Source organism: Squalius cephalus (assembly GCF_949319135.1).
Source record: "Squalius cephalus genome assembly, chromosome: 19".
NCBI lineage: Eukaryota > Metazoa > Chordata > Actinopteri > Cypriniformes > Leuciscidae > Squalius > Squalius cephalus.
The window spans coordinates 7,621,855-7,647,596 of NC_137140.1; the positions used below are offsets into that span (position 1 = coordinate 7,621,855).

Genomic DNA, 25,742 nt, shown 5'->3' on the forward strand with positions numbered 1-25,742 from the left:
TACACCCGTAGTGGTTGAAGAAAAGGTCATTTAAACTTAAACTAGTGGTTCTCCTAGTTTTGCTTCAGGACCCTGATTTTAAATTGAAGCTGCAGTCTGCACCAAAATTAAAAGTAAACCAAAGTGACAAGTGACATCTTGACATGTCAATATTTTATTTTATTTTATTTTATTTTATTTTATTTTATTTTATTTTATTTTATTTTATTTTATTTTTTAATTTTTTTTTTTTTTTTTTATTTCTCTTCGATTTTTCATTATTTAAAAAAAAAAATTATGCCATCCTTACTATGCACAATTTTATAGTTAGATGCATTTTATTGTTTGGATTTAGTATGTTTTTTTTTTTTTCCCTTGGTTTATCCTTCTTGCTTTTCCATTTTTCTGGATCACAACCCACCAGTTGAGATCAACTGGTTTTAACTGCAATATTCGTTCCAGTGGAATGGTATGTAAACCTAGAGGAATGCATGTATGCCCTGTTGCAAGGAAATCTCAGATAACGCGTTCATATCCTTCCATTAGCTTCTTTTATTAAGGCCAAACCCCCTTCTTGGTAACTTTATAAACCTTTTCATATGTTACGGTTAAGTACACTCAAGTAAAGTTCCATTTTCATCCCATTACGCTGTCTGTGCGAGAGATAAATTGTTTGCCTATGACAGCATGACAATGGGACCTATTCTTTGGAACCAAGAAAAAAAATCTGAAACCTAAAAAGAAACAGCCCTACTTAAAGAGGACGTAATTAGACATGGTCTGTTCAGCAGAAAGTTGTTGCTGCCTGCAGATCCAGCAGATATGAACTATATTCCAGTGTCGCAGAGCAGGTATTCCCTCTGATCTATGCTCGCCTTTATTGGGTCAAGCTTGGGGAAACAAAGCCAAACAATGCGAAGGAAGCATTCAGTGAATTTTCTCAGCATGCTGTACGGTCAGTCAGAAGTGCATGATCCAGGGCTCTGCCAAATACAAATGCATCTGTTCCCCAGATTCCCTGTATAACTGGGACTGGTCTGTTATCCCATGCCAGGTCACAAGCAAAGCTCTTACTTCACTTTTATAAGCGAATAATGCAAACAAGTCTGCTTGGCAAAGACATTGTAATGATGTTGTGATGCATTAAAATGGAATTGCAATCCAAATTACAACATTTCGAATTGCAACTTGCGCAAAATGAATATTAAAAGGAAGAAATGACTGCAGTTGCAGTGCTTTTTGTCTTTTATCCTAGGCTGTGCACTCTTATCCCAAATTTTCAAATCCAATCTTTAGGACTGTACACTAGGGTTGTCAATTTCAGTAGTCGGTACCAATACCAGTAAAACATTTTCGGTTCTCAGTACCAATTTTGGTATCAGAGCAAAAAGTGTTGAATTAAATGCTATTAAAAAAAAAAAATTATCCCGTTTTAAACAGTTTTTAAATATACACTACTGGTCAAAAGTTTGGAATAAGAATTTTGAAGATTTTGAAAGAAGTCCTTATGTTCACCAAGGCTGCATTTATTTGATCAAACACACAGTAAAACATTAATATTTTGTAATATTATTACAATAATAATAATAAAAAAATTATCTTTAATATATTGTAAGATGTAATTTATTCCTGTGATGGCGAAGCTGAATTTTCAGCATCATTCTAATATGATGATTTGGCACTCAAATCATCTTTTTTTTTTATCAGTTATTATTGATGCTCAATTAAATAATAATAAAATTATTAGTGTTGAAAATAGTTTTGCTGCTTAATATTATTGTGGAAAAACTAAATAATTATTTTTTTTAAAGAATAGAGAGTTCAAATGATCATTTATTTATTTTAAATCAAAGTCTTTTATAACATTGTTATATGCCACTTTTGATTAATTTAATATATCATTGCTGAATAAAATGATTAATTTCTTTAAAAAAACTAAAACTTGCCCCAAACTTTGGAATGGTAGTGTATTATGGTTTTAAACAAAAATATTAAGCAGCAAAAACATTGGTAATAATAATAAATGTTTCTTGAGCACCAAATTAGCATATTAGAATGATTTCTGAAGGATCATGTGACTGAAGACTGGAGTAAAGATGCTGAATAAGGAATAAGTTACACTTTAAAATATATTTAAGTAGAAAGTTAGGGTTAGGGTGCAAATATCATAAATCATTAATTGATACATTTTAAATTTTTGGGGAAACCACAAGGTCAAATCAGATATTTTAAGAGACTACAATCTTGACACACAGTAATGAGGTTCCCACCCCTTTTTTAAATTGGTTGTTTAGTGCAATCATGTAGTTTGGTGGCCACAATTTGGTGAATGTTTTCATTTTATCAGGAATTTTTCCATGTTTTTCCTTTTTCACTCACTTTTACCACACCTGTGTCCTTCCTCATTTTGCATTTGTGTCTTGACAGGATGAAGTTATCGCCGTCTCAGAGAAAGTCATCGTGAAGTTGGAGGATCTGGTGAAATGGACAGTGGCGGATTTGTGGAGTTGGAAGAAGGGTCTGCGGGCCATACCCCTGAAACCCACCGTGCTGAAGGAGCTCGGCAAGAACGGCCAGAGAGAAGCGCTGCACAAATACAGAGAGTCCACGCTCAACAGCGGCCTCAACTTCAAGGACGTCCTCAAAGAGAAGGCTGAACTCGGTATACAGCATGATTTCTCACACCTCACAGTTCACACACATGAGACGTTCCGGTTAGTGGTTCTGGTGTTTCTGATCCGTGATTCTGATTCCATAGGCTTAATGTTTTTCATTTTGACTGGTTTCTTTATTTCAATCATTTCTTCTTGAAAGAACATGCAGAAAGATTCACGTACATCTAAAGACCTTCTGTGAACGTTTAATTGCGCAAATCTCAAACTCTCACTCAAGATTGTAATAAAGAAGTCTTTTATGTTCACCAAGGCTGCATTTATTTGATTAGTAAAAACAATAATATTGTGAAATATTATTACAGTTTAAATGAAAAGTTTTCTATTTAAATATATTTTATAATGTCATTTATTCCTGCGACGGTAATCCTGAATTGTCACATGATCCTTCAGAAATCATTCTGAAATGCTGATTTGGTCCTCAAGAAACTTTTCTTTTTATTATCAATGTTTTTTTTGTGTGTGAAAACTGTGACATTCTATCATTCAAAAGTTTGGGGGAAGTAAAAAATAATATTTTTACTCAGCAAGGACACATTGTATTGATCAAAAGTGACAGTAAATACAAAAATATTAACCATCAAAAACTGTTCAACACTGATAATAAGAGCCATTATGAATAATTTAGCACCAATAATAATTGCGAATAAATGCAAGCTTGGAGAGCATAAAAGACTTCTTTCAAAAACATCCAAAAAGTAACATTTGATAAAATAATGTGTTGTTTGTCGTGACCAACTGCCTGCAGGCTTTGATAATAACACGGCTTGAATGTTTCTTTTTATGAGCGTCAAACCTATTTTTTTTTACAGTGAGTAGAAACTTAAGCGATTGTACAAGACACAACAAGAAAGTGTTTGAGAATGACACTTGTTTAAACAGGCAGGGTGTCGCCCCTGTATTCATCTCCTTCTGTGCTTTTTCCTTCTTTGGTTGTTTGTGTCTCTCATTAACTGGGAACAATATGGTGTATAAATGCTCATTAATGTGCAGACGGATCACACCCAGCGTGATTACGCTTCCTGCATGATTGCTCTGAAGGATCTGATTTATCAAAGCATTATACGTTTCGTTTCAGCTCAATTTTGCCAATCAAAAACCCTTATAAAAACAAATACTTTGTATATTTTATGTATTATAAACAGCAATGATCGTGTGTGCTTGATAGCTTAACAAAACGGGGTCAAACTCCATTTTGTGTTATGAAGGAGATACAATAAAAAAAGCATATGTTTCTTTTATTAGCTGTTGACATAGTGATATCACATGATTTGTTATATTTGCAACCTTTGTAATCTAAGAGTTCTTTACTAGTTTGTGTATATAGTTGTGTGCCATATAAATATGTCATGTTGGCTTTGGCTAGGTGATTCACAGTGGTTTTGCTAGTGATTTAAAATTCAGCCTCGCTGTGAATATCATAAAGATTTTAATGCAATATTAATTATTAAGTGTTATTAGACAAAACATTTTTTATTTTGTTCAGTGTTAATGAAGTGTTAAGAAAATAGCTAAGGAAATTTGGGCAGGAAATACAGTATTTAAGGACTTTTCAGTCTTTAGTTTAATTTAAGTTGTAAACATGTGATCTCATTCTAGAGGGCATTTGATTGGACAAACATTTGGTTACGCCCCTGAGTGCAGGATGAGTCATCAATATTTTTGGTCTGTTTTCCCTGTTTTTTTATTTTATTTTATTTTATTGCAGTTTATTCCGTCAATGTTGAGGAGTAAGATTTTAACACACAGTTTTTAGCTTTAAAGCTAACAGTTACAGTTATTAGTTATGTGATTAGTTATATGTTTGTCATTATTCAAAAATCTTCACTAAAGTGGCATTTTACTTACTTTTATTTAGAAGGTTTCAGTAAAAAATGTATGTAGGTGTTGGTTATAGTTATTACAGTAGTATTATTATATTGGTCAATATAAACGGAAATGATAAAAATGTAATTGTTAATTTAGTGAAAAATAGAGTGGGAAAAATGTGTCTTTATTATTCCAAACTAGATTTTCTGAATTTGCTTGGCTTCAATGGTTGTTTGGTTGAAATGGTTCTCATGACTGAAAGAACGAATCCATAAAAATCAAGGTCATATAGAACTATAGAAAATCACGTTAAGGCAGGAAATATCAAGATAATTGTTTTAGCTATATCAAGCAGTCAGAAAGGCCAACCAGGGATTTCCACGATTCTGCAGACTCTGTCTTTGTATCAGGCAGAATCATATTGCAGAATCCTGAAAAATCCATTTTCAGTGCATAACATTTGAATCAGTTCTCAAGCAGGTTAAAAGCCATTGAAGGGCTAAATATACATATCACCCCCTTCAATTTGGTTTATATAATAATTATGCAGCACTAGTGGATGGATCTTTTTTACTTTGCCAGTTACTGGAATTTGCATACTGCTTTGTTTGGAAGCGTGGAGGCAAACGTGCTCTCAAGTGGGCTGATGTATGAGGTTCCTATGAGATAGAAGAATCAATAATGGATGCTTTGTCACTGTTGCTTATGTGCAGGCTACAGCTGTGAATGACAATCAATAGCTGCACAAAAAGATCTGTGATTTATTCGCTGTCAGTCCTGCAACCTTATTATTTCTTTCTGTATTGTGAGCGTGCGCATTTTTGTAATGTTAATAAGTCGCTTTTTAATGAGTAGATATGAGAGTGTTTGTGTTGTCAGGATGGTAAATGGATTTACTTGAGAGTACCTCGAGATCCACTTGGTAAGCGGAATATTCTGGCACAGAACTACTTTCGAAACAGCGGCTTTTTCAGTACTTACCGGTATCGGATTTGTTGTCATTTAGGGTGTTCACACTTGGCATGTTTGGTTTGATTAAAACGAACTCTGGTGTGATTGCTCTGTTAGTGCGGTTCATTTGAATAAGTGTGAACGCTGCCATCAAACAAACAAGCGGAAACCGCTGAAAAGATGGGTCTCGGTCCGGTTCCAAACTAACTCTGGTCCGGTTGGAGTGAAATGTGAACGCAACACAGACCAAACACATGTAAACGAACCAAAAACAGGACATGATGTCACAAGACGCGACCCTTAAAAGGACAGAATGCTGAAGTATACCTTTTTTTTCCCCGTCATAGTCGAGATGTTGCCCATCACAGTTCGGTATAGGCATCAGAACAGCGTCTCCTCACAGCAGATTTTCGTTTGTGTGTGTGATGGAGGGATTCCTGCCGCTGTTTTGACTCCTTTGCACATTTTATAAGCTCTTCACGAGTTCTCATCTGGTCAAAATACCATCATATGTAGGCTATGCACATATAACGAGCGCATTTATCCCAGCACACAATATTGTTTTGGATGTTCAGTAAGTTCCGTCACGAAATACACGCAATAAAAGCCGACCAATCAGGTTGTGAACATATCCCTATGCCTTGTGTGTTGTGAACTCTAAGCGGACCAGGACTAGGCCTAAATGTTTTTTTGTTTTTTTGATCCGAACCAAGAGCGAACCGAACTATAAGTGTGAACACACCCTTACTCACTCTATTGTTGCAATCCCATATGAATTTCTTCCCTCCATGGAACACAAAATGTGAAATTTGAGAACTGTACTGCCTATTATTTTCATGGAATCACAATGAATAGGGACTGGAGCTATGATGAAGTCATATAATAGCTTTGTGTGACAAACAGAGATTAAGCCATTATTCACTGATAATATCCTCCAATGTGTTATTAGTCACCATGAAATAAAAATGAGCAATTCTTATTTTTTATGGTAGCTTACAGGATTTATTATAATTAAATTATCCGTGCACATCATTTTCTGATTATGTGTTTACTGGCATCAGGGCATGGCATCTGTCACTCACATGAGATCGACCAATAGCAAATCAGAACGATCCAACCATCCAATCAATTCACGATGGACAAAAAAAAAACATCTCGTTTCACTTGGATATACGTCACAATAGCGAAGAAAACACAACTTCTGTCTCATGCCGACTATAAGCGCTTTGGCGGAATTGAACTTGTGAATTGAATCAGACAAATCTTTTGAAGCTTCATCCCCCTTTCATTGCAATTGCATGGACATTCTTCAAAATTTCTCCTTTTGTATCCCACAGGTTCAGAACAACATAAGGGTGAGTAAATGATCACAGAAATATCATTTTTGAGTGAACTATCCCATCAACTGGCCTTTGTGCATTAACGTCCGTTATTAGTGAAAGCCGAAATACATTTTCATAAATGATGGGGTCACAGAGTAAAGTCATTTGATTTTTAATACGAGATCAGAGGTGGTTATGAAATGAATTTGGGCTGAGGAGGAGAATGATTCAGCGACATGTTGTGCGTTTTAATCTTTGACCTGGAGCGGTTTAACGCACCCTTTCTCAAGTTAAGAAGGAAAGCTGTCTTCAGGTGATATGAAAATTGTGTCAGTCACTCTTGAAACAGCACCGTGCTCCTGCTGGTGTAAAATAAAAAAGCCGTTTGGCTGTAATTGATATCAAATAAAAAGCAGATTGTTCAACTGTACAAATAGGGAGTGTATTAATAATTAAAACAGGGTTTTTCACAGCCTGGTATGTGGACGACAGCCAGCGAAAGACTGGCTGTGATTGTGAGGGGATGTAAAAAATGAAAATGTTTGTAATGAATTGAAACATTGTTTAGCACCTCTATTGCAAATGTATTTTGCCATCCGTGAACGGCTCTAGAAATCTGGCATATCCTTTGAGTTCTGATTTGTGATGCCTGCAATAATTAGGTTTTAAAAGGTCCTGCTTTGCTCTGTGCTTTCGATAGAGGGACTGCAATAATTTTAGCCGCGTCCCGAGGGAAACGGGAGGATAGCTATAAGGATTCTGCCATATTAGGCTCCTGTCAGAGCGCTCTGGGACGCTGCATAATAATAATGCAGATCTTTGGACTGCCCTTGAAAGTGCTGTAGATTTAATGATGTTCCGTTTTGGTTCCGCCCTCTCCAGCTAAATGCTTTTTGTGGCTTTCAAAAATATCACTTTCACTGCAGCTACACATTTCAGGAGTGTGCAAGGGATCACGGCCGTGTTTCCAGTTAACGGAGGAGATATTTTGGAATAAGTTTGCAGATAGGCCCAATAAGCGCCTAATATCTTGTAATATATCGGTCTTGTAGCAAGTGCTCATTTAGGTTGCAAAACAAGCGTCGAGTGACAGCAATTAGTTTTTAAGTCACATTTCATTTCCCCAGTAACAAACTCAAAGCAGATTTGTCTTAGATGGAGGGAAAAGGGTTTAATGGCTCTCACTGAAGCTGAACCGGGAAAAAAAAAGGAAAAACAACTTGAAATTGACTAGATGCATTCTTAATCTCGTAAATTAACATATCTCCCCTCTGGCCTTGTTATGCAGAGTGATGAAGTTTGACTTTGGGATATATTTCTCAAATTAATTCTGAGGATGGTAGCGATTTCTAATCTAATTTCTGCTTTGGCTGCCAACATCAAAAGCATTCAGGTCACAGGAAGGATGGTGCTGGCTATCTGTCTGTTTACTCTGTCTATCACAGAAGCCTGCGCTTGTGTTACTGGGTTCAATTTAGGTTCTCGGACTAATACGATATATATGTATGATATATAAGAAGGCCGCTGAAGAGCGAGTCGTTGTCTTTGAACAATGGCTGGGTGTTATCAGATGCACCGTGAACTATCAGAACTCCACCCTGTTGTGCTATCTGTGTATGATATGGGGCATAATGAGTATACTGTAACTCAACGCCGGATGAGGAGTCTTTACGATGATCAGGTGTTGATTTGCACGGAGCGTGAGAAGTGGAAATGTCTTGTATTTTCGTTTGAGAGATCATTTGTGCTGCACCTGGAGGGTGGTGATTCAAGTGACTACTCTTTCATGGTGGATGAGTTTGGGTTTGAGTTACCTTAATGTAAACTTAAGTTGCATTAACTTAGTGTGAAGTACCTGCTCAATTACAGGCCCCGTAAATGAACAATAGAGCTGAACAACGTGACAGAATGCTGTATATCCAATATAAAATGAAGATTTATTTATGTATTGGCCTGTCCGTTTGTCTTTGTGTATGTATCTATCTCACTTTGAGTCATTTGTCCATCTATCCATCCATCCATCCATCCATATATCCCACTTTTATTCATTTGTCCATCCATCCATCCACCCATCCATCTCACTTTGAGTCATTTGTCCATCCATCCATCCATCCCACTTTGATTAATTTATCCATCCATCCATCTATCTACCCTATCTATCCATCCATCTGTCAGTCCGTCCATCCATCCCACTTTGATTCATTTGTCCATCCATCCATCCGTCCATCCATCCATCCATCCCACTTTGATCTATCTATCTATCTATCTATCTATCTATCTATCTATCTATCTATCTATCTATCTATCTATCTATCTATCTATCTATCTATCTATCTATCTATCTATGCATCCATCCCACTTTTATTCATTTGTCCATCCATCCATCCACCCATCCATCTCACTTTGAGTCATTTGTCCGTCCGTCCATCCATCCATCCATCCATCCATCCATCCATCCATCCATCCCACTTTGACTAATTTGTCCATTCATCTATCTATCTATCTATCTATCTATCTATCTATCTATCTATCTATCTATCTATCTATCTATCTATCTATCTATCTATCTATCTATCCCACTTTGATTAATTTGTCCATCTATCCATCCATCCATCCCACTTTTAGTCATTTGTCCATCCATCCATCCATCCATCCATCTCACTTTGAGTCATTTGTCCGTCCATCCATCCATCCATCTTTGATTAATTTGTCCATTCGTCTATCTATCTATCTATCTATCTATCTATCTATCTATCTATCTATCTATCTATCTATCTATCTATCTATCTATCTATCTATCTATCTATCTATCTATCTATCTATCATCTCACTTTGAGTCATTTGTCCATCCATCCATCCATCCATCCATCCCACTTTGATTAATTTGTCCATTCGTCTATCTATCTATCTATCTATCTATCTATCTATCTATCTATCTATCTATCTATCTATCTATCTATCTATCTATCTATCTATCTATCTATCTACCTATCTACCTATCTATCTATCTATCTATCTATCTATCTATCCATCATCTCACTTTGAAACATTTGTCTGTCCATCCATCCATCCATCCATCCATCCATCCATCCATCCATCCATCCATCCATCCATCCATCCATCCATCCATCCATCCATCCATCCATCCATCCATCCATCCATCCATCCATCCATCCATCCATCCATCCATCCATCAGCACTAAAAGTGACATGTTTTTTCATCTTTTCTGCCTGTATTTGTATGTGGAGCCTCTTTCTCTGTGGATCTCTGTTAAAGACAGCTTTTGGCTCGTTGCACGCTGTGGTTATTGGCGTGAATCTTTCTGCTAAATGACATTCATGTCAAAAACATTAATTCTACAGTTGATTTGTGACAAGAATCTATGAGACTTTCATTTTCATGTCCTGAAAAAGGCAATCCACATTGTGCTGACACTGGCAGGGAGAGTAAAACAGATGACCCGTTAGCTTTCACAGCCAGAGTAATATATTCCGGACTAAATACAAATGATGTTGCTACATGGAGATTGTGGGCAGGAAATTGTGTCCTATATTTGAGGCGCACATAACAAAATGCATTATTATGTATGTAGAGCATCCTGTGTACATTGTTGTAATATTTTACATAGAGTGCCGAAAAAGAGACTTGCTTCAGCATTTGCTATACATTTTTGCAGAAGAATTTAGACGTTATTTCTAAAAAGACAGCATCACCATCTTGCCAAAGCAAATGAAAAGACGCTTTGATATTTGAATAATCCTCATTACAGAAAGGAATGTCTGTGCTTCACTCTCTTTAAACTGAATTAGATTGCTCTGTTTATTCTGCTCTCAATCCAGCGATTATTTCTTTCTTCGTTTTTTCTAAACATCATGTTTTTCTTACTGGCAAGCCTGCTGGAAGTTTACAGGGCTTATTGTCCATTAGAGCTCTCTGATCTTCTTATATCGCTGTTCTCTGACTGAATCCAGGCACCGGAGCCAAAGTTTCCAAAACTGTGAAGTGGGAATTGAAATGGAAAAAGCCTGTTGCTTTGCTAATAATGGCAGAGTCGTTTTTTTTAAACGCAAAACAGGGAATGGAGCTGTAATCATCATGTCCATATGTATTTGTTTTTGTAACTTTGCCCAATATTCGTCATTTCCACAAGGCAAGACTCCCTGAGCTGAAGTATGCGAGGTGAGATAGCGTCCTTGCCAGCAGACTGTCCAACAATGCGCACGTCTCCCAGGCCTGACCTTTGAGGAAATGAATAGTTTTATTGTCTGTCCATTACAGAGGCTGAAACAACAGTCAAGTTATTAACATTACTTCTCCTATAACAGCAAATCTCTCCAACCCCCCCCCCCCCCCCCAACAACCTGAAGCTCAACGGAAAGAGGAAAAACGTAACAAAAGTTGCCAACAACAGATGGAAAATAAGCGTTCATTTGTCTTTTAGGAGTATTGCATTATATGTTCTCAAACAGCTGCATTTGTTCCTGGAGAAGGAAATTCAAATAAATGTTAATGCAGTGTGGTGATCTTTTCTGAAGTGCGTAACTCCCTCCGGGCAGCTATTGTGGATTCTTATATTTTAAAGCGAGGGGGCCGGCTGCGTTTGTCAGGAAACACAATGTGGCTTATTGTGGTGTCTGGTGCCAAGCCACGATGACTAATCTGTTATTATCGTCAACCAATCATTTCATGTTGAGCAAGCTTGGGGGAGCTGCGAAATTCAAGAAGGCCTTCCTTAAATATTAAACGTCTCAGACATTGTGCGGTTTGCATCTCATAGGCTAATTAATGCTCTATTTGGCTGCAGTGTCCTCTTGCCTTTGAGAGATAATTCATTTTGCTTAGTCATATGGCTTTGAATATTGTGTGCATGAGGGGTTTAATTATTTGCTAATCAAATTTATTCCGCTCAATTTGATCTTAACCTTATATAAAGCCTACTGTATCATATTTGATACACAACTTCTAAGGCTTTTAAGGCAAAAACCTGTTTTACATATTATACATGCCTCCTGTCGTCTAGTTTATACTAGTTCTATCGTCTAGTATATACTTTTTTATCAAAGGCCTTTTAGCATCATTCTGTTAATGTTCCCCTTCAGGTCGTGGTACACGTGTCTTACTACTGTGAAATCTTTACTGATTTTTGTAAAGTACGCCTATATGTAAGAATAACTTGTATATCAGCGTGAACACTTACTTGACTGATATCCATACATCTTTTTTTTTTATCATGTTAAAATAGAAAAAGTATCAAATATTTGAGGAACGTTTATCTGTACGTCTCTCAATCATCATTATATTAAATTGGATTATAGGTTTTGCCCCCACAATAAAAAATTTGATCCTAAAACTAAGCATTTAAATATCATCAAGACGGATTATTGGGAATACAGAGGGACAACTGATATTTATATGCGTTTGCTAGACTGTTGTAATCTCATTGATTTACATTACATGCAGAATTTCATCTTATTTTTGGCCATAAAATAACAACATCTGCACCAAATTTTGTTTTTGTATATGTTTTTTCCATCTTGAGTAAATGATCCATATTCTCCTGAATGAGCCACAAAACCCTAATGTATCACGTATGATACTCAAACTTTTTAAATATATATATTTGTAATATTTTGCCTAAAGGTACAATAAACTGTTTCATTTGAAAATAATGAAATATTTCATATGTCAGGCTTTTCATGCTAGGTTAATATCCGGGTTGCATTATAGACTACACTTAAAGTTTTACATTTACATGTTCTTGTTTTTTTTTTCTTTTTTTCTTCTGTGGAACACAAATGGAGAACTTAAATTTGTGTCTGTTCCTCACACAGAGCTGTCGTATGACTTCAGAACACTTGAAATATGATGTACAAATCATATGGGACTTTTCGGAAGTTTTTGTCATGTAAACGGTCGCTATATATCGGCTACATTTATGTCCCATGGAAAAAATTCTAAATAATACAGGTTTGACATGAGGATGAGCACACAATGACAGAATGTTTGGATGAAGTGGGTTTCTTTCTTTGCACTGTTGAGTTTGACCTCATTGATGTTTTTTTAGAGGATGTGGTATTGCTCTCGGGGGGCTGCTCTCAAACCCCCAGGTGATTTGCACAAGCTTGCAGAAAAGGAAGACAGCAGCATGCGTTCAAAGCAGAGAGAACTGCGTTCTTGTCAACTGATATTTCAGTGACTGAAAAACCCTCTTGGACTGATTTATCAAGTTAGCTGTAAGCCCTTCGAGACAGTAGAACAAAGATGCCCTTTACTGCTGATCTGAGACCACTTAGGACATTAAAACATTTCTTATACAGCCAATCAGCAGCCACCTCTCACCCCGTCTGCCCCAGGGCAGTTGTCAGTTTGACCTTTAACCTCCAGTGAGTGTCGGTGCTGCTGAATAACAGCCATTAGTGAACTCTAGTGTTTTCTTTCTTGTCGTCGCACGAACTGTGGTTCTTTGAGTTTAAACATGTCGACATGGCACTTCTTAGACATGTGGTGTCTAACATCCATCAAGCTAAACCCTTTCGAGTCTTCAGAAGTCATGAACCGATTCCCCTTAAAGTATAGCTGGGTGGAATGGTGGTAGAGTTATTTCAAATGGAAAAGGTTTTGGTGCTGTAAGAACCCTTTTAATTACACATAGTAGTGCACGTTGTGGGCAATATAGCGTTAGCATAAACGTTTTCTATAGTCAGTTTTCTGTTTCAAGACCAAAAACTGTTTGATTAGAATCCTTCCTGTACTTGAATAATAACATATATGTTTAATAGGGGTGTAATGATGCATTGATATGGATCGATGCATCAGTCAGATGAATGACGATTATGCTTTTTGTTTGAAATTTATATTTTAACTCTTTCTCTGCCAGAATTTTTGAAAACAGTTGCCAGCCAGCATCAGCATTTTTGATAATTTACACAAAAGTTTCATGGCCCCCAAAATATTTTGTTGTTTATTTGAACATGAAATATATAAAAAGAAAGAACCCTCTGCTTTTAAACAACAACAACATCAAAAAAAAAATTTATCAACACTTGAATGTGGGAAAGTTTCATTAAAAAAAAGCAACATTTTCAGCAAAAAGCTGAGAAAATCTCATCTGGATCGGATTCAGAACGATAATCAAAACACAGATGGAGTTGATTGAGGCATAAATGCCTTTGTGAATTCACAGTAGCACTAGGCTATGTTTTTCAAATGCTTTTAATACATCGTACATGAAATGCGCCACTTCCGGTTTTTCCATTTTTCCGGTTACTCGACACGAGTAAATTGCAATCAAGGATTTTTTTTAAATCGAGTACTCTGAATTTACTCTAGGAATCGTGACAGCCCTAAATATAATAATATAATATAAAATAATATAATATAATATAATACAATATAATATAATATAATATAATATAACATGATTTCGGATGTAAGAAGACCTTTGACTACATTATAACAGTTTTTTCCCCTGCTTCTCCCTACCACACATTTCTTTAAGTGCTTAATTTTGCCCTTTATTCGGATTGCAGAATGTGATTGAAATTTAAACTGCACAATTATTGTCGTTATCTCAAATAATCACGATTAAAACGAATATCCAAGATCATACGATTAATCAATCGCGACAGGCCTACATTTTGTTCAAACTGCCCACCTCATTTAATTATTTTACATCTGCCTATAAATGAGAGCGTGCGCCTGTAATATCAGTGTGCTTTTATTCCTTCATAGCAGTTCAAGACGGACTGTGATCCCTTAATATGCATGCTCTTTGTGACAGCTCCTAGAATTATGAATGATTAATTCTTTGGACAGTAATTGAAAAGGCCTTGTCTACCGCTGACTGCAGATGAAGAAATCAGCACAATAGTGCATTGATAGCATACTATCTTCTTATCCTCTGTCATCTAATCCCTCCTTTGTGTCACACTCAAAATGCGTTTTAATTAGTTTCATTGGGTAATGCGCTTCTTTTCCTCTGTCTGTGGCTATTGTCATCGTGTTGAGTCACATGAGTGCCACCATTGTTTCCAGTGGGGCTCCCCAGAAGACATTTGCTGTTTCCCGTGAACAAGCGCAAGTTAATCGCTTTGACATACATGTCTTTCGTCTCTAGTGTTTGACTGTTAATATATTGAAATTTGTTATTAAAATAAAAGAATGTACATGGAAACTTGGGAGCTACGCTCTAGATGTTGTGTCAGGGATTTTATGGTATTCAATGCATTAGCTGATTAAAACATCAGAAAGAGTAGCATAAGTATCTAAATTATTTAATGACTTAAGGTTTATTATGTAATAACATAATCAGTGCTGGGTAGTAACTGATTATATGTAATCTGAATTATGTAATCTGAATTACATAAATAATTATGTAATTAGATTTTATTACTTTTTTAAATACTCATAATCATAATACAGTTTTTTTTTATTGATTACATGAAATGAATTATTCAGAATTCATTGATTCTCTTTTAAATTTCCCTTTCTCAAAAGTTTTGTGGCATTGCACACACAGATCGGACACTAGTCAGGCGACTATGATTACATGGAAAATTGAAAGGTCGCATAGCATAAACAAATGAAATATTTAGTAGTTTTTTCAGTTAGTTTTTTATTTTGATTGTTTTTATGATTTAATAAATGAAGCTTTTCATAAATGTATAAACCCTCTTCAGTTCCTTTAATGTAATGCTTATTGCGCTTTGTCTTGTCGATAACAAAAAAGTTTATATTTCTTTCTCTTTGTATTTTTTTATTAGTATGGTACAAGATTAAATGATTCAAATCAATGTTATAAACAAGTTAGGCCAAAAGTAATCTGAAAGTAATCAAAAAGTAGTCAGATTACATTACCTAAAATGTAATCTGTAATTACAATTTAGTAATTTATACGAATAGTAATTCATCACGTTACTAACTAAAGTTTGCAATTTGCAATTTGTAATGGACTATGTACCCAACACTGAACATTACACAAAGATTTAAATATTGTTTTACTATTTCATCAAAATTAGCTATATATGTTCAGCTGTTTCTCCTGGTTTTCAAAGACTGGCAATGTTTAATGTGTCCCTGTTGTGCTTAAGAGTTTCAGAGATGAAAGTGCCTTTATTTCCTTTGTTTTGGACTCGACTGGAGATAAATTCTGGCGTGCCGCTCAAAGAGGCAGCTTTTGTACGAGAGATGTTCCATTATATGAACAATTCATGAGAATTTGTGCAGTACACATACAATTCCCACGCCTCACGTTCACGAGTCCGTGAACGGCTCGCTCCGTCATTGTGCTGAATGTCGCACACAAATATGCTTGTTCTGTCGCATGAAAGATATATCTCTAGAAAACAAGTAATCTGTTTTATTCATTCAGAGCTAGTGAACACAAAGACCTTGGACGCACGTTAGAGAGGTTTAGCTTTAAATTGTGTTTTGTGTAGTAACATCATAAGTGTGTATTCTTAGTATACGGTGGGTGTCTGAGGCTTAACCACCCGGTGTACTAGCACTATTTATTTTCAGCCATATGGTAATGCTATGACAGTCTGACTGCAGATTGTATACTTTTATTAAAAATACAATTACATTGTTTACTTTATATATATATATATATATATATATATATATATATATATATATATATATATATATATATATATATATATATATATATATACACACACACAACACACACACACACACGCACGCATATATATAAACAGTAATTGTTTTTGAGAAATTATTATAATTATAATTTAAAACTGTTTTCTATTTTAATCTATTAAACAGAATTTTCAGCATCATTACTCCAATCTTTAGTCAGTGTCACATGATCCTTCAGAAATCATTCTAAAATTCTGATTTGGTGCTCAAGAAACATTTTTTTATTGTCAGTGTTGAAATCGGTTGGGGTTGCCGGATTCTTGGATTAATAGAAAATTCAGCATATATTTGAAATAGAAATCTTTTTAACCTTATTTAATTTCTTTAATGGCACTTTAGATCAATTTATGTGTCCTAATAAAAGTTTTTATTTCTTTCAAAAATTGTTTCCTCGAATGGTAGTGTATATTGTTACAAAAAGCATTTTAATGTATGAAATATGCCATGCTGAGACTTCTAAGAACGCACAATGTATTTGCAGATAAAAACAAATATTCAACCGATTCACTTAGTTTGAACTGATTCAAAGAAATCAAAGAATCAAACATTCTAACTGCTGAACGCTTAAGTCAGAGACGCCATTAAAATATCTCACCATGCTCGCATACTCGTGTTAGGGAGGCATTGCAAAACTAGTCTAATGACACGGTTTAGGAAACTTAAAGGCCAAATATTCGAATGATTGCAACATTCACAATGTTGCTTAATTTATGTATGCTAGCAAGCTGAATAATCACAAATGTATTCCTTTAGATTGCTCAACGCTATATGAATAATTCCTTTTTCTTGAGTTCATCATAGAAAGTGATCTTTCTTTCCCAGAAACAATATGTGGCTGCACCTTGTTATTCAGTTCTCTATATAGAGGCATCATTAGAATAACAGGCTCAATGTGTCTCTTAACAAAATAGAACATTCTGACATAACCAAATTTCTTCTACCCTGTCATGTTTTTACAAGAGCCATTAAATGCAAAGTTTGCTGCGTGGTAATCAATAATACAGACAGTTATATTTGGAGCCGGTCCCCCTTTAGGAATATTAGAGCTTTAGGCTTGTTGCTAGGAAGCAACACGAATTGTGCTGGAACTGTAGCGGACGAATGCCCACTGCTGTAAAGTATCGACGGGTGCCATAAATCATCAACCAACGCTTTCGTGTCGACATCAGGGGATATCCTGGAAAAATGAGCTCAGGGTAATTTAAGCTCGGACAAGCTGGAATCAAATATCATAGAATTATGGGTAGATTTGTGCCACGTTGTCCTGGCCACAAACACGATATATTGGGTTTAATCGTCAAGTGATTCTTGTGGCACAATCATACAAACTCACCAAAAGAAACAGTTTCAGTGTAACTGAGTGCAGAAACATTGTGTTTTTCCCCGTTGAATGTTTCCTCTCAGTTTGGTGAAAATACCGTACGGTGTCCATCATTGAGTAAATAAAAGGCTTGTTTGAAGGGTAATAGTTGAATCTTGAATGCTTCTCGGGATTTTAAGACAGCCAAGTCCTTGGAGAAGAACAAGAAGGCGTAACAGGGACATTTGAATATAAAACACTTTAAATATTTAAGTGAAACGGTGGCAAGTGATTGGTTATCTGGGGAATCCGTTCATATTATCTTGCTGACGACCCCATACCTTGTGGAGGAGAATGCAAATAGCCTGAAAGTTAAAGTACTGCTGTGTCCCGGCGTCTTACAGAGGACACAGTCATCGTAAATAGCAGCCTAGCAGGTACCTGAAATAAAGTTTTAAACTGTTACAGTACCATCAAAACTTATAGTTTACATGTATAAAGATAACTTTTGTACCAATTATGGTATTTAATTATGGTAAAATCTTAATTGTGATTGGGCTAGACATTTAATTATAATGTTATAATAAAAAAATGTTTGTATAGTATTACAATTTTAAATTTCAGTATTATATAAATAATAATAAAATGTAATATTGCAGTAATGTAGTATTTATGAGACTATTTATGAGTGTGAATAAGTGGATTGAGTTGACACGACACAGGTTTCAACTAAAAACGGAAAACTTTTTATGCGTTTTGGCCATTTATTTACACGACAATGGCGTTTTGGGGACCTGAAAACGGTTTAGAAGTGCACGCTTTTGAAAACGATACAGTTATTGTCGCTGTGTAAACTACAAAAAGGTGAATTCGTGAAAACGGTGACGTCATGTGTATGCATATTACGTGTTCAGTCTGTAAGCGCATAGTGTTTCTTTACAAAATAACATCGCCAACTACTGGCCTGACGTGAATAATACAGCGTTTTAGGCGTTTTCGCGGATCCGTGTGAACAAGGATCGTTTTGACAACTTTGTCGTGTGTTTGCGAAAAAAGCAAAGGAAACACTTTTTTGTTTTTAGTACATTATTTGTCATGTAAACGTAGCCTGGGTGGACCAAAAAGAGATCTGAATTCACTTTAACTTTTTGTTGTTATTAACTAATTCGTTAATTGAAATATAGAATAAATAAAAATAAAACATTATATTAGAAATTTGCATGAAATTGTTAAGTTTTGTTTTTGCAGCTTACAGAAATAAAATAAATGTAAAAGTAAACTAAAACTAAAAATAGTAAACTAAAAAGAAAAAAAATCAGCTAAAAAATATATAAAATAAAAATGACAAAAGTGCATAACACAATTTAGTATAAAATTTATACTAAAATTAAAATGAAAATTGAAAATATAAAAATACAAGCAACATTTTTTATAAATACTATATATATATATATATAAATAATACTTAAAACTGCAAAGTGAATGGAATGAGAGTTTTTTTTTTTTTAAAGGACTTAAAAAATCTTAAATGTGAAGTGATAAAATACCAGTTTGATTAAACTTATGTTGATTTTTCCTGAAAATTGTAAACTGTGGCACCGTCATAGCAACAGTGCTTCAACCAATAGCATGAGCTTGAGGCGGGACTATTTGTTTGTCGATTTCATGGTAGATGAGGAAAGTGTTTGGGGGAAAAATAATTTGCAAATATTATTTTTTTGTTTGTCATTATTTTTGCTAGTGATGCTCGTGGCACAGACATTTCTGTTGGCACAAAGAGCTCCTGTTTGAGTGAGATTTCATGCCTTGTAGCTTTGATATCTAAACAGCAGCTATGAGATGTTAAATGTTGTTAACCGATTGCTTTTCATATCAAAATAATTGCAATATGATTGCTCTGACCAAATCGTACAGCCCTTCTTTTGTCCTTTACACCTCCAAATAAACCTGTACATTGTTATTCTGTATCATCACGATCGATATTGCTCGGGTAGTGTATGTTAGAATCTTTTCTGGCTCTCACATCAGACATATTGAAGTATCAGAACCCATTTAATGACCCAACAGGGGCGCAGAATCTCAGCAGCCCGCAACATTAATAGATGGATGTTTTTGACTCATTAGAGGTCGCGGCTGTGAATAATAATTAAGGAAAGACTGATTATGCTGAACCCAACTATAATAAGACATGCATTTAAAATGTCTCTACAATCTCTGCACGCACACACACTCATCACTCCAACATAAAGCACACACACAGGAAATTGATTTGTGGGTTTATGGCTGAAGTGCAATTTTGTTAACAATTATTGACGGGGAGTCTTGCATTAAAACAGTTGCCGTGGCAATGACACACATTTTCCTTTCATTATTGTGCTCTGTGGTGCAGAGAGCACTAAAATACTAACACACGCCAATAACTTTAGCATCAACACACGCTTATTTTAATACAGTATCTAGGATAACTAACAAGCAGCTGCTGTCAGGATTCCAGGAATGGTTCTTTTTTTTTTTACCTTTCTATCTCTGTCCTCACGCTTGAATTGATATTTTGACCTGCATATTTTAAAGAGACAGGTAGCTATTAAAGCGTGTTTGTTGAAGCTGACTCATTGGCAGGGATAATGTGTTGGGTAAGGGTTGTTTTGGAGGGTGGAGATGTAGAGGAATGTATCTTAAGGTCTGTGTTTGTCTTTCTGGGAATTCACCGGCCTACTTGGCGAAACGTTTGAAGAATATGCGTAATGTACATTAGCGGCGGTTGTTTTTATTGGGGCTTAGTCAGAGTTCCCTGGTGTCTGCAGAAGATGTTTGGCTGATAGCAAACAATGTGGTACTGAGAGCTCAGGTTTCATTGTGTTCTAATCAAAGGGGCTTTTCATGTCGTAATCTGGGGTTATGGACTTATTTGTAAATGTTGATTTGGCGAAAAACCTCACGGAAGACGAGTGACAGGTAATTTGGATAAATGGCCCTGTAAACTCCCATCACAAGCTTGGGCACGTTCGAGAATGAACTTTAAACAAACATTATGAGATGTTTATCTGAATTTATGCACCATAATTGCAATGTAAAGTACACTCGTTTTTTTTGTTATTGAAAATACCTTGGGTTTCAATTAGTATTTATATACTGTTCTCACTTTCTCTGTCTCCTTGGGCTTTTTGTTCTGTCTTGTAACTTGACATTCTGTCCTTTTGCGAAATAATGAAAAAGTCGAGCACCTGAATTTCGTTCCGTCTCATCAAAACAAAGGTTCTGTTCAAAAATGGCTTCATTCGTTTTGATTGATGTCACAGATGCTCAAACCAAGTTTTATAGAACAAAAATATCATGAATTATTAAAACTCAGGGGCGTTTTACCACATACGCCTGTGTTTTATGTTTAATTGGTCCTCTTTGGCAGCGGCGAGTGCTGGAGAGGTGTTATGTAAATATATTCCCACAGAGGCCCATTTGACATTTTGTGGAGCACTTGAGCAGTATACGGAGAGCAAACTGACATAGGGAAAATGTCCATTCATTCTGATCTGATGAGACTTGTTAGGATTGCTCATGCAGATTTAAGTCTGTTGATTTTGCGACCAGTCAGCGCCTATGTGTAGTACTTATAAAGCACATATTAATGCCTTATTCTGCATGATCATATTTTACATCTCTTAATCCTAGCCAATTCCTAAACCTAACATTACCTTATTAACTATTAATAAGGAGTTTATTGAGGCAAAAGTCATAGTTAATAGTTAGTTAATAGTGAGAATTGGACCCTAATCTAAAGTGTGACGGAAATAGTTTGATGAATGATTCAATGACTCACTTATAAATACTTCACTTGTTTAATTTACTGGATAAGTCAGCGTTCTCGAACAAACCTTGAATGAATGATTCAATGACAAATACATTTTTAAACAGTCACTTGTCGCTGCCACTAGGTGGCGACAAGTGACTGTTTAAAAATGTATTTGTCATTGAATCATTCATTCAAGGTTTGTTCGAGAACGCTGACTTATCTGGGCTTAATGGGCTTGAATGGGCTCTTGGCCAGACGGACTTGCAGAGCAAATCTCAAATTTGCCGGAAGTTCGTCAGGGTTTTCCCAGGCTATATGTCTACGGTAACGATCAAAATAGAGCAAATCACCTGACGAACTTCCGGCAAATTTGAGATTTGCTCTGCAAGTCCGTCTGGCCAAGAGCCCATTCAAGCCCATTTCCAATTTTTCCAAATCGAGGCACCAATCACAAACGTTGAGGCGGGCTTTACACGATGACGATCGCTCTGATTGGTTTTAGGTCTATCCAATTGCGCCCAAGAGGGATTTGAGCGACGTCCGTTGGTGACGCCCCTTTGGAAATGGGCTGTGAATGAACCTTCCCCAGACCCACTCTCAGTTACAACTGAGAAGGGTCTGGTGTCAACCAGGCTAGTAGACATCAGTGTTTTTATCCGAAATAAAAACGTCTGTCCCAGTATTTCTGAGATAATTTGAACATTTGTAACCCAGAAATAATGATACTGTGTGGCTGAAAAGATTTGTGAAGCTGTTTCATGATAACTGCTCTCTCTGGTTCAGCGACAGCGTTAACACTGATTTGAATGTTCGCTGTGATCGTACTTGTCAAACGTTTAATAGACATAGCCGAATCGTTGTCATTTTGGAATGAGATCTTGTGGTTGTTTGATCGCGATCTTTTAACAATTAATTGTGCAGCTCTAGCTTCATGTCAAGTGTGTTACAGGAAAATTGCATAATGTGATTTTCAGTGCTCTCTAATCATAGTGTAACCTAGCCAATTGAATTGCTAAGCATGAGAAATCCTTTCTTTAGAAAAGGTTAGAATTTATTAACAGTGTGACAGTAGAGCATGTTCCTGACCTCCTCAGTCCAAAGCCAAATCTAATCAAGGAAGTGTATGTAGGATCCCTGCGTGATTCGCATGGCACAGTGCGGCCCTTAAAGGATATTTTGAGACCAACCTCAGTGGTGCTAATTGCACGTAAATGAGGAGAATACTGTGGGTCTTAAATGGGTCTTCAAACTGTTAAAATTAGGTCAGATTGTTTTTTTAATTCAACAAATGGCCAGTGAATGGAACCTTAAGAAAATGTTATTTGTCCACCTAAATATTATGAGACTTGTTTTCTTTTCTAATAAAATAAAACCCTGTTACCAAAATTGGAAATGTCTTAATACAGCCCAAAGCCCTTATTTGTGTAATTTTAAACTTAAATATCAATGTTCAAAATAAATATACAAAATTAATACTATTTAAAAAAATGAATAATATATATAAAAGCAAACACATATAGTATATTTACATAAACAATATAATTTTAATGTTTGGGGTCAGTATTATTTTTAAAAAAAAAACTTTTTATTCACCAAGGGCACATTAAATTGATCAAAAGTGTCAGTAAAGACATTTATAATGTTACAAATGACAATTTTTAACAATTCCAAGTTCTTTTAAACATTCTATTCTTCAAAGAATCCTATAAAATTATCATGGTTATATATAACCATAAAATATTAAGCAACATAACTGGTTAATAATAAATGTTTCTTGAGCAGTATGATTTCTCTAGGATCATATGACACTGAAGACATGGAGCATCACAGGAATAAATGACAATTAAAAATATTCAGAGGCAAAAGTGTTATTTTAAATATTTCACAATATTATTGTTCTGTATTTTTGATCAAATGGTGAGCATGAGCATTTACTGGGGGAAATCATGTGTTAACAGTGTTGTACACAAAATGTGTGACATAGTTAAATATTATGTTTTGGGAATTAAAGTCTTCCCTGTTTTAAATATCAGTTAAACAGATAATGTCACCACTGTTGATTTTAAATGTCTGATACGGACTAGAATGGCCAGGCTTTTTTAAAATGGATGAGACAGATAAAAAAGAATGAGAGGAAATGTGCTCTACCAAGAAGAAAATGTAATGGATGCAGTAAAAGTCCAATAAAAGAATAAGCAGTATAAATCAAAATATTTCATGTTCTCTTCTCTACAGCCGTCCATTTGAGACTGCAGTCTCTATATTTCATTTGAAACAGGCCGCTGTAGTCATGCACCATCAAATGCGCTCAAATATTTTGAGCAATAATAATATGAGGTCAACAAAAATGATTTTTGAACAAATGATCGTGCATCTGTCATCTGTTCTGTGAAGTTTTTAGATGGTTTGTGTTTGCTCATCTTTCTCTCATGAGTAGATTTGGGGTGGAATCTGTTTGTGTGACCAATGGCAGATGGGGGGAGTGTTCGGGAAACCTTTTTGAAAACAGTCATTATTTTTGCAGTTCCGTTTGGTGATACTAATGGTGCAGAAATTAGAAATATGTTTAAAAAATTGCTTTATAGCTCAATACGTTTAAAAAACTGCTTTATAGCTCAATAAAGCAGAATGTTTGTGGCCATTGTGTGTGAATATCGCAAAATAGCTTGTTCTCTCCAGGGATGCCATCGTTTGAGGTTTGCGACTTGCGTGTCATATTGCAAATTTAATTCTGAGATGTCAGGTTTGAGGTCTAGAGATGCGATGATTCTTTGATTCAGCCAAGAGGGGTGTTTTTTTCGAGTTCTGATGGGAAGACTAACAGGCAAATGCTATTGCTCAGATCTCTGATCTCCAAGAACTGAGTGACGTGGCTTCCTGCCCAGAATCTTTTATATTGCCAATCCTAACAGAGAGCTGTCATGTTAAACCAGCAGCTCAGGCTATAGTAAAACATAAAAGCCTACAAATCTATATCTGCACCCCTGGGAGCAACTTTCCTCCACAATCCTCCATTATAGAATAAGATTAGCTAAATGAAGTCTCAGCGCTTTGATTTGGATTGAATTATCATTACTGCCAAGCTAATATTGGAGACAACAGGATTCATCGATGATCTTTGAGCTGTATGCCATTGTAGCATTATGACTCATCAAGTGATGTCAAACATTGTTTTTGCAATGAATACACAAGTTGGATTGTGTTAAAGCTGAAATTCAAATATGGTATTGGATGTCTTGTTTCCAACACACTCTGTAAGCAGTAGACCAATCACAACAGATTGGGCCGTCTAACCAATCAGAGCAGCGTAAGGAAATAGCTAAACAGGGGCATTAACTACAATGTTTTTGGTACAATCTTCGCTGACTGCAACCGTAAGATCTAGTCCATTGGAAACGCAAAAAAAAGTTCGCACTTTGAAATGTTCGCACTTAGCAGTCAGATTTGCTGCTGAAACGACGGCAGTACTCATAGCGACAAGAGACCTATTCTGGTGAAGTACCATCTGTATGCAGTATGGTGCCATCAGAATATCCAGAGTAGCCTGACATATCAACATTGGTTCAACCAATGGCGTAACAATGGGGCGGGACTATTTGTTGGTCTGACCAGTAGCAGATGCAGTAGTGTTTGAAAGCCATTCTTATTTTTCCGGGCTTTGGCACACAGCATTGCTGTTTTGCCCACAAATAGGGACCCGGGTTTGAATCCCTTTACTTTACTTTAAGTCCTTCATTATCTTACACTATAAAGAAATATTTTCTACTTTCTACTTCATATTTTAACGTTTAATTCAATGTGTTACTTTTGTGAAATTTACTAACAATTTTATTTAAAGGTTTAAAGTCTTTTTTTTAATTTAAAGTCAATTTTATCAATTTCGAGTTACTTTTTGTGTGGCAGGAATGCCAATGCTCTCTTTTAAAAATGTTTTATTTTGTCTTTAGGTGATGATGCAGAGGGAAAGAAGGTTCTGGTATTGAGTTACCCCCAGTACTGTCGGTACCGCTCCATCATCGCGCGGCTTCGGGAGAGGCCAAACTCCCTCCTGACGGACCATGTGGTGCTGGCCCTGGGAGGAATCGCCTCCCTCACCAACAACACACAGATCCTCTACTGCAGGGACACTTTCGAGCACCCTACGCTGGTTGAGAATGAGAGTGTCTGTGATGAATTTGGTAAGTGGAATTTTTATAAACTCATGTTTTTGTGCGTCATAGTGTTCAAAAATGCGTCAGGCCACAGAGATTGAGGGGTA

The 25,742-nt window shown here is 35.9% G+C and overlaps 1 protein-coding gene across 1 annotated transcript in view; it reads left to right on the forward strand.

Moving 5' to 3' along the window:
* The window catches only part of arid5b (AT-rich interaction domain 5B), a 115,238-nt gene that overhangs the window by 12,622 nt on the left and 76,874 nt on the right, over positions 1 to 25,742 (forward strand). The window contains exons 3-4 of the mRNA XM_079851681.1: positions 2,407 to 2,641; positions 25,432 to 25,662. Coding sequence (XP_079707807.1) covers positions 2,407 to 2,641; positions 25,432 to 25,662 — 466 coding nt within the window. The remainder of the gene's footprint in view (positions 1 to 2,406; positions 2,642 to 25,431; positions 25,663 to 25,742) is intronic.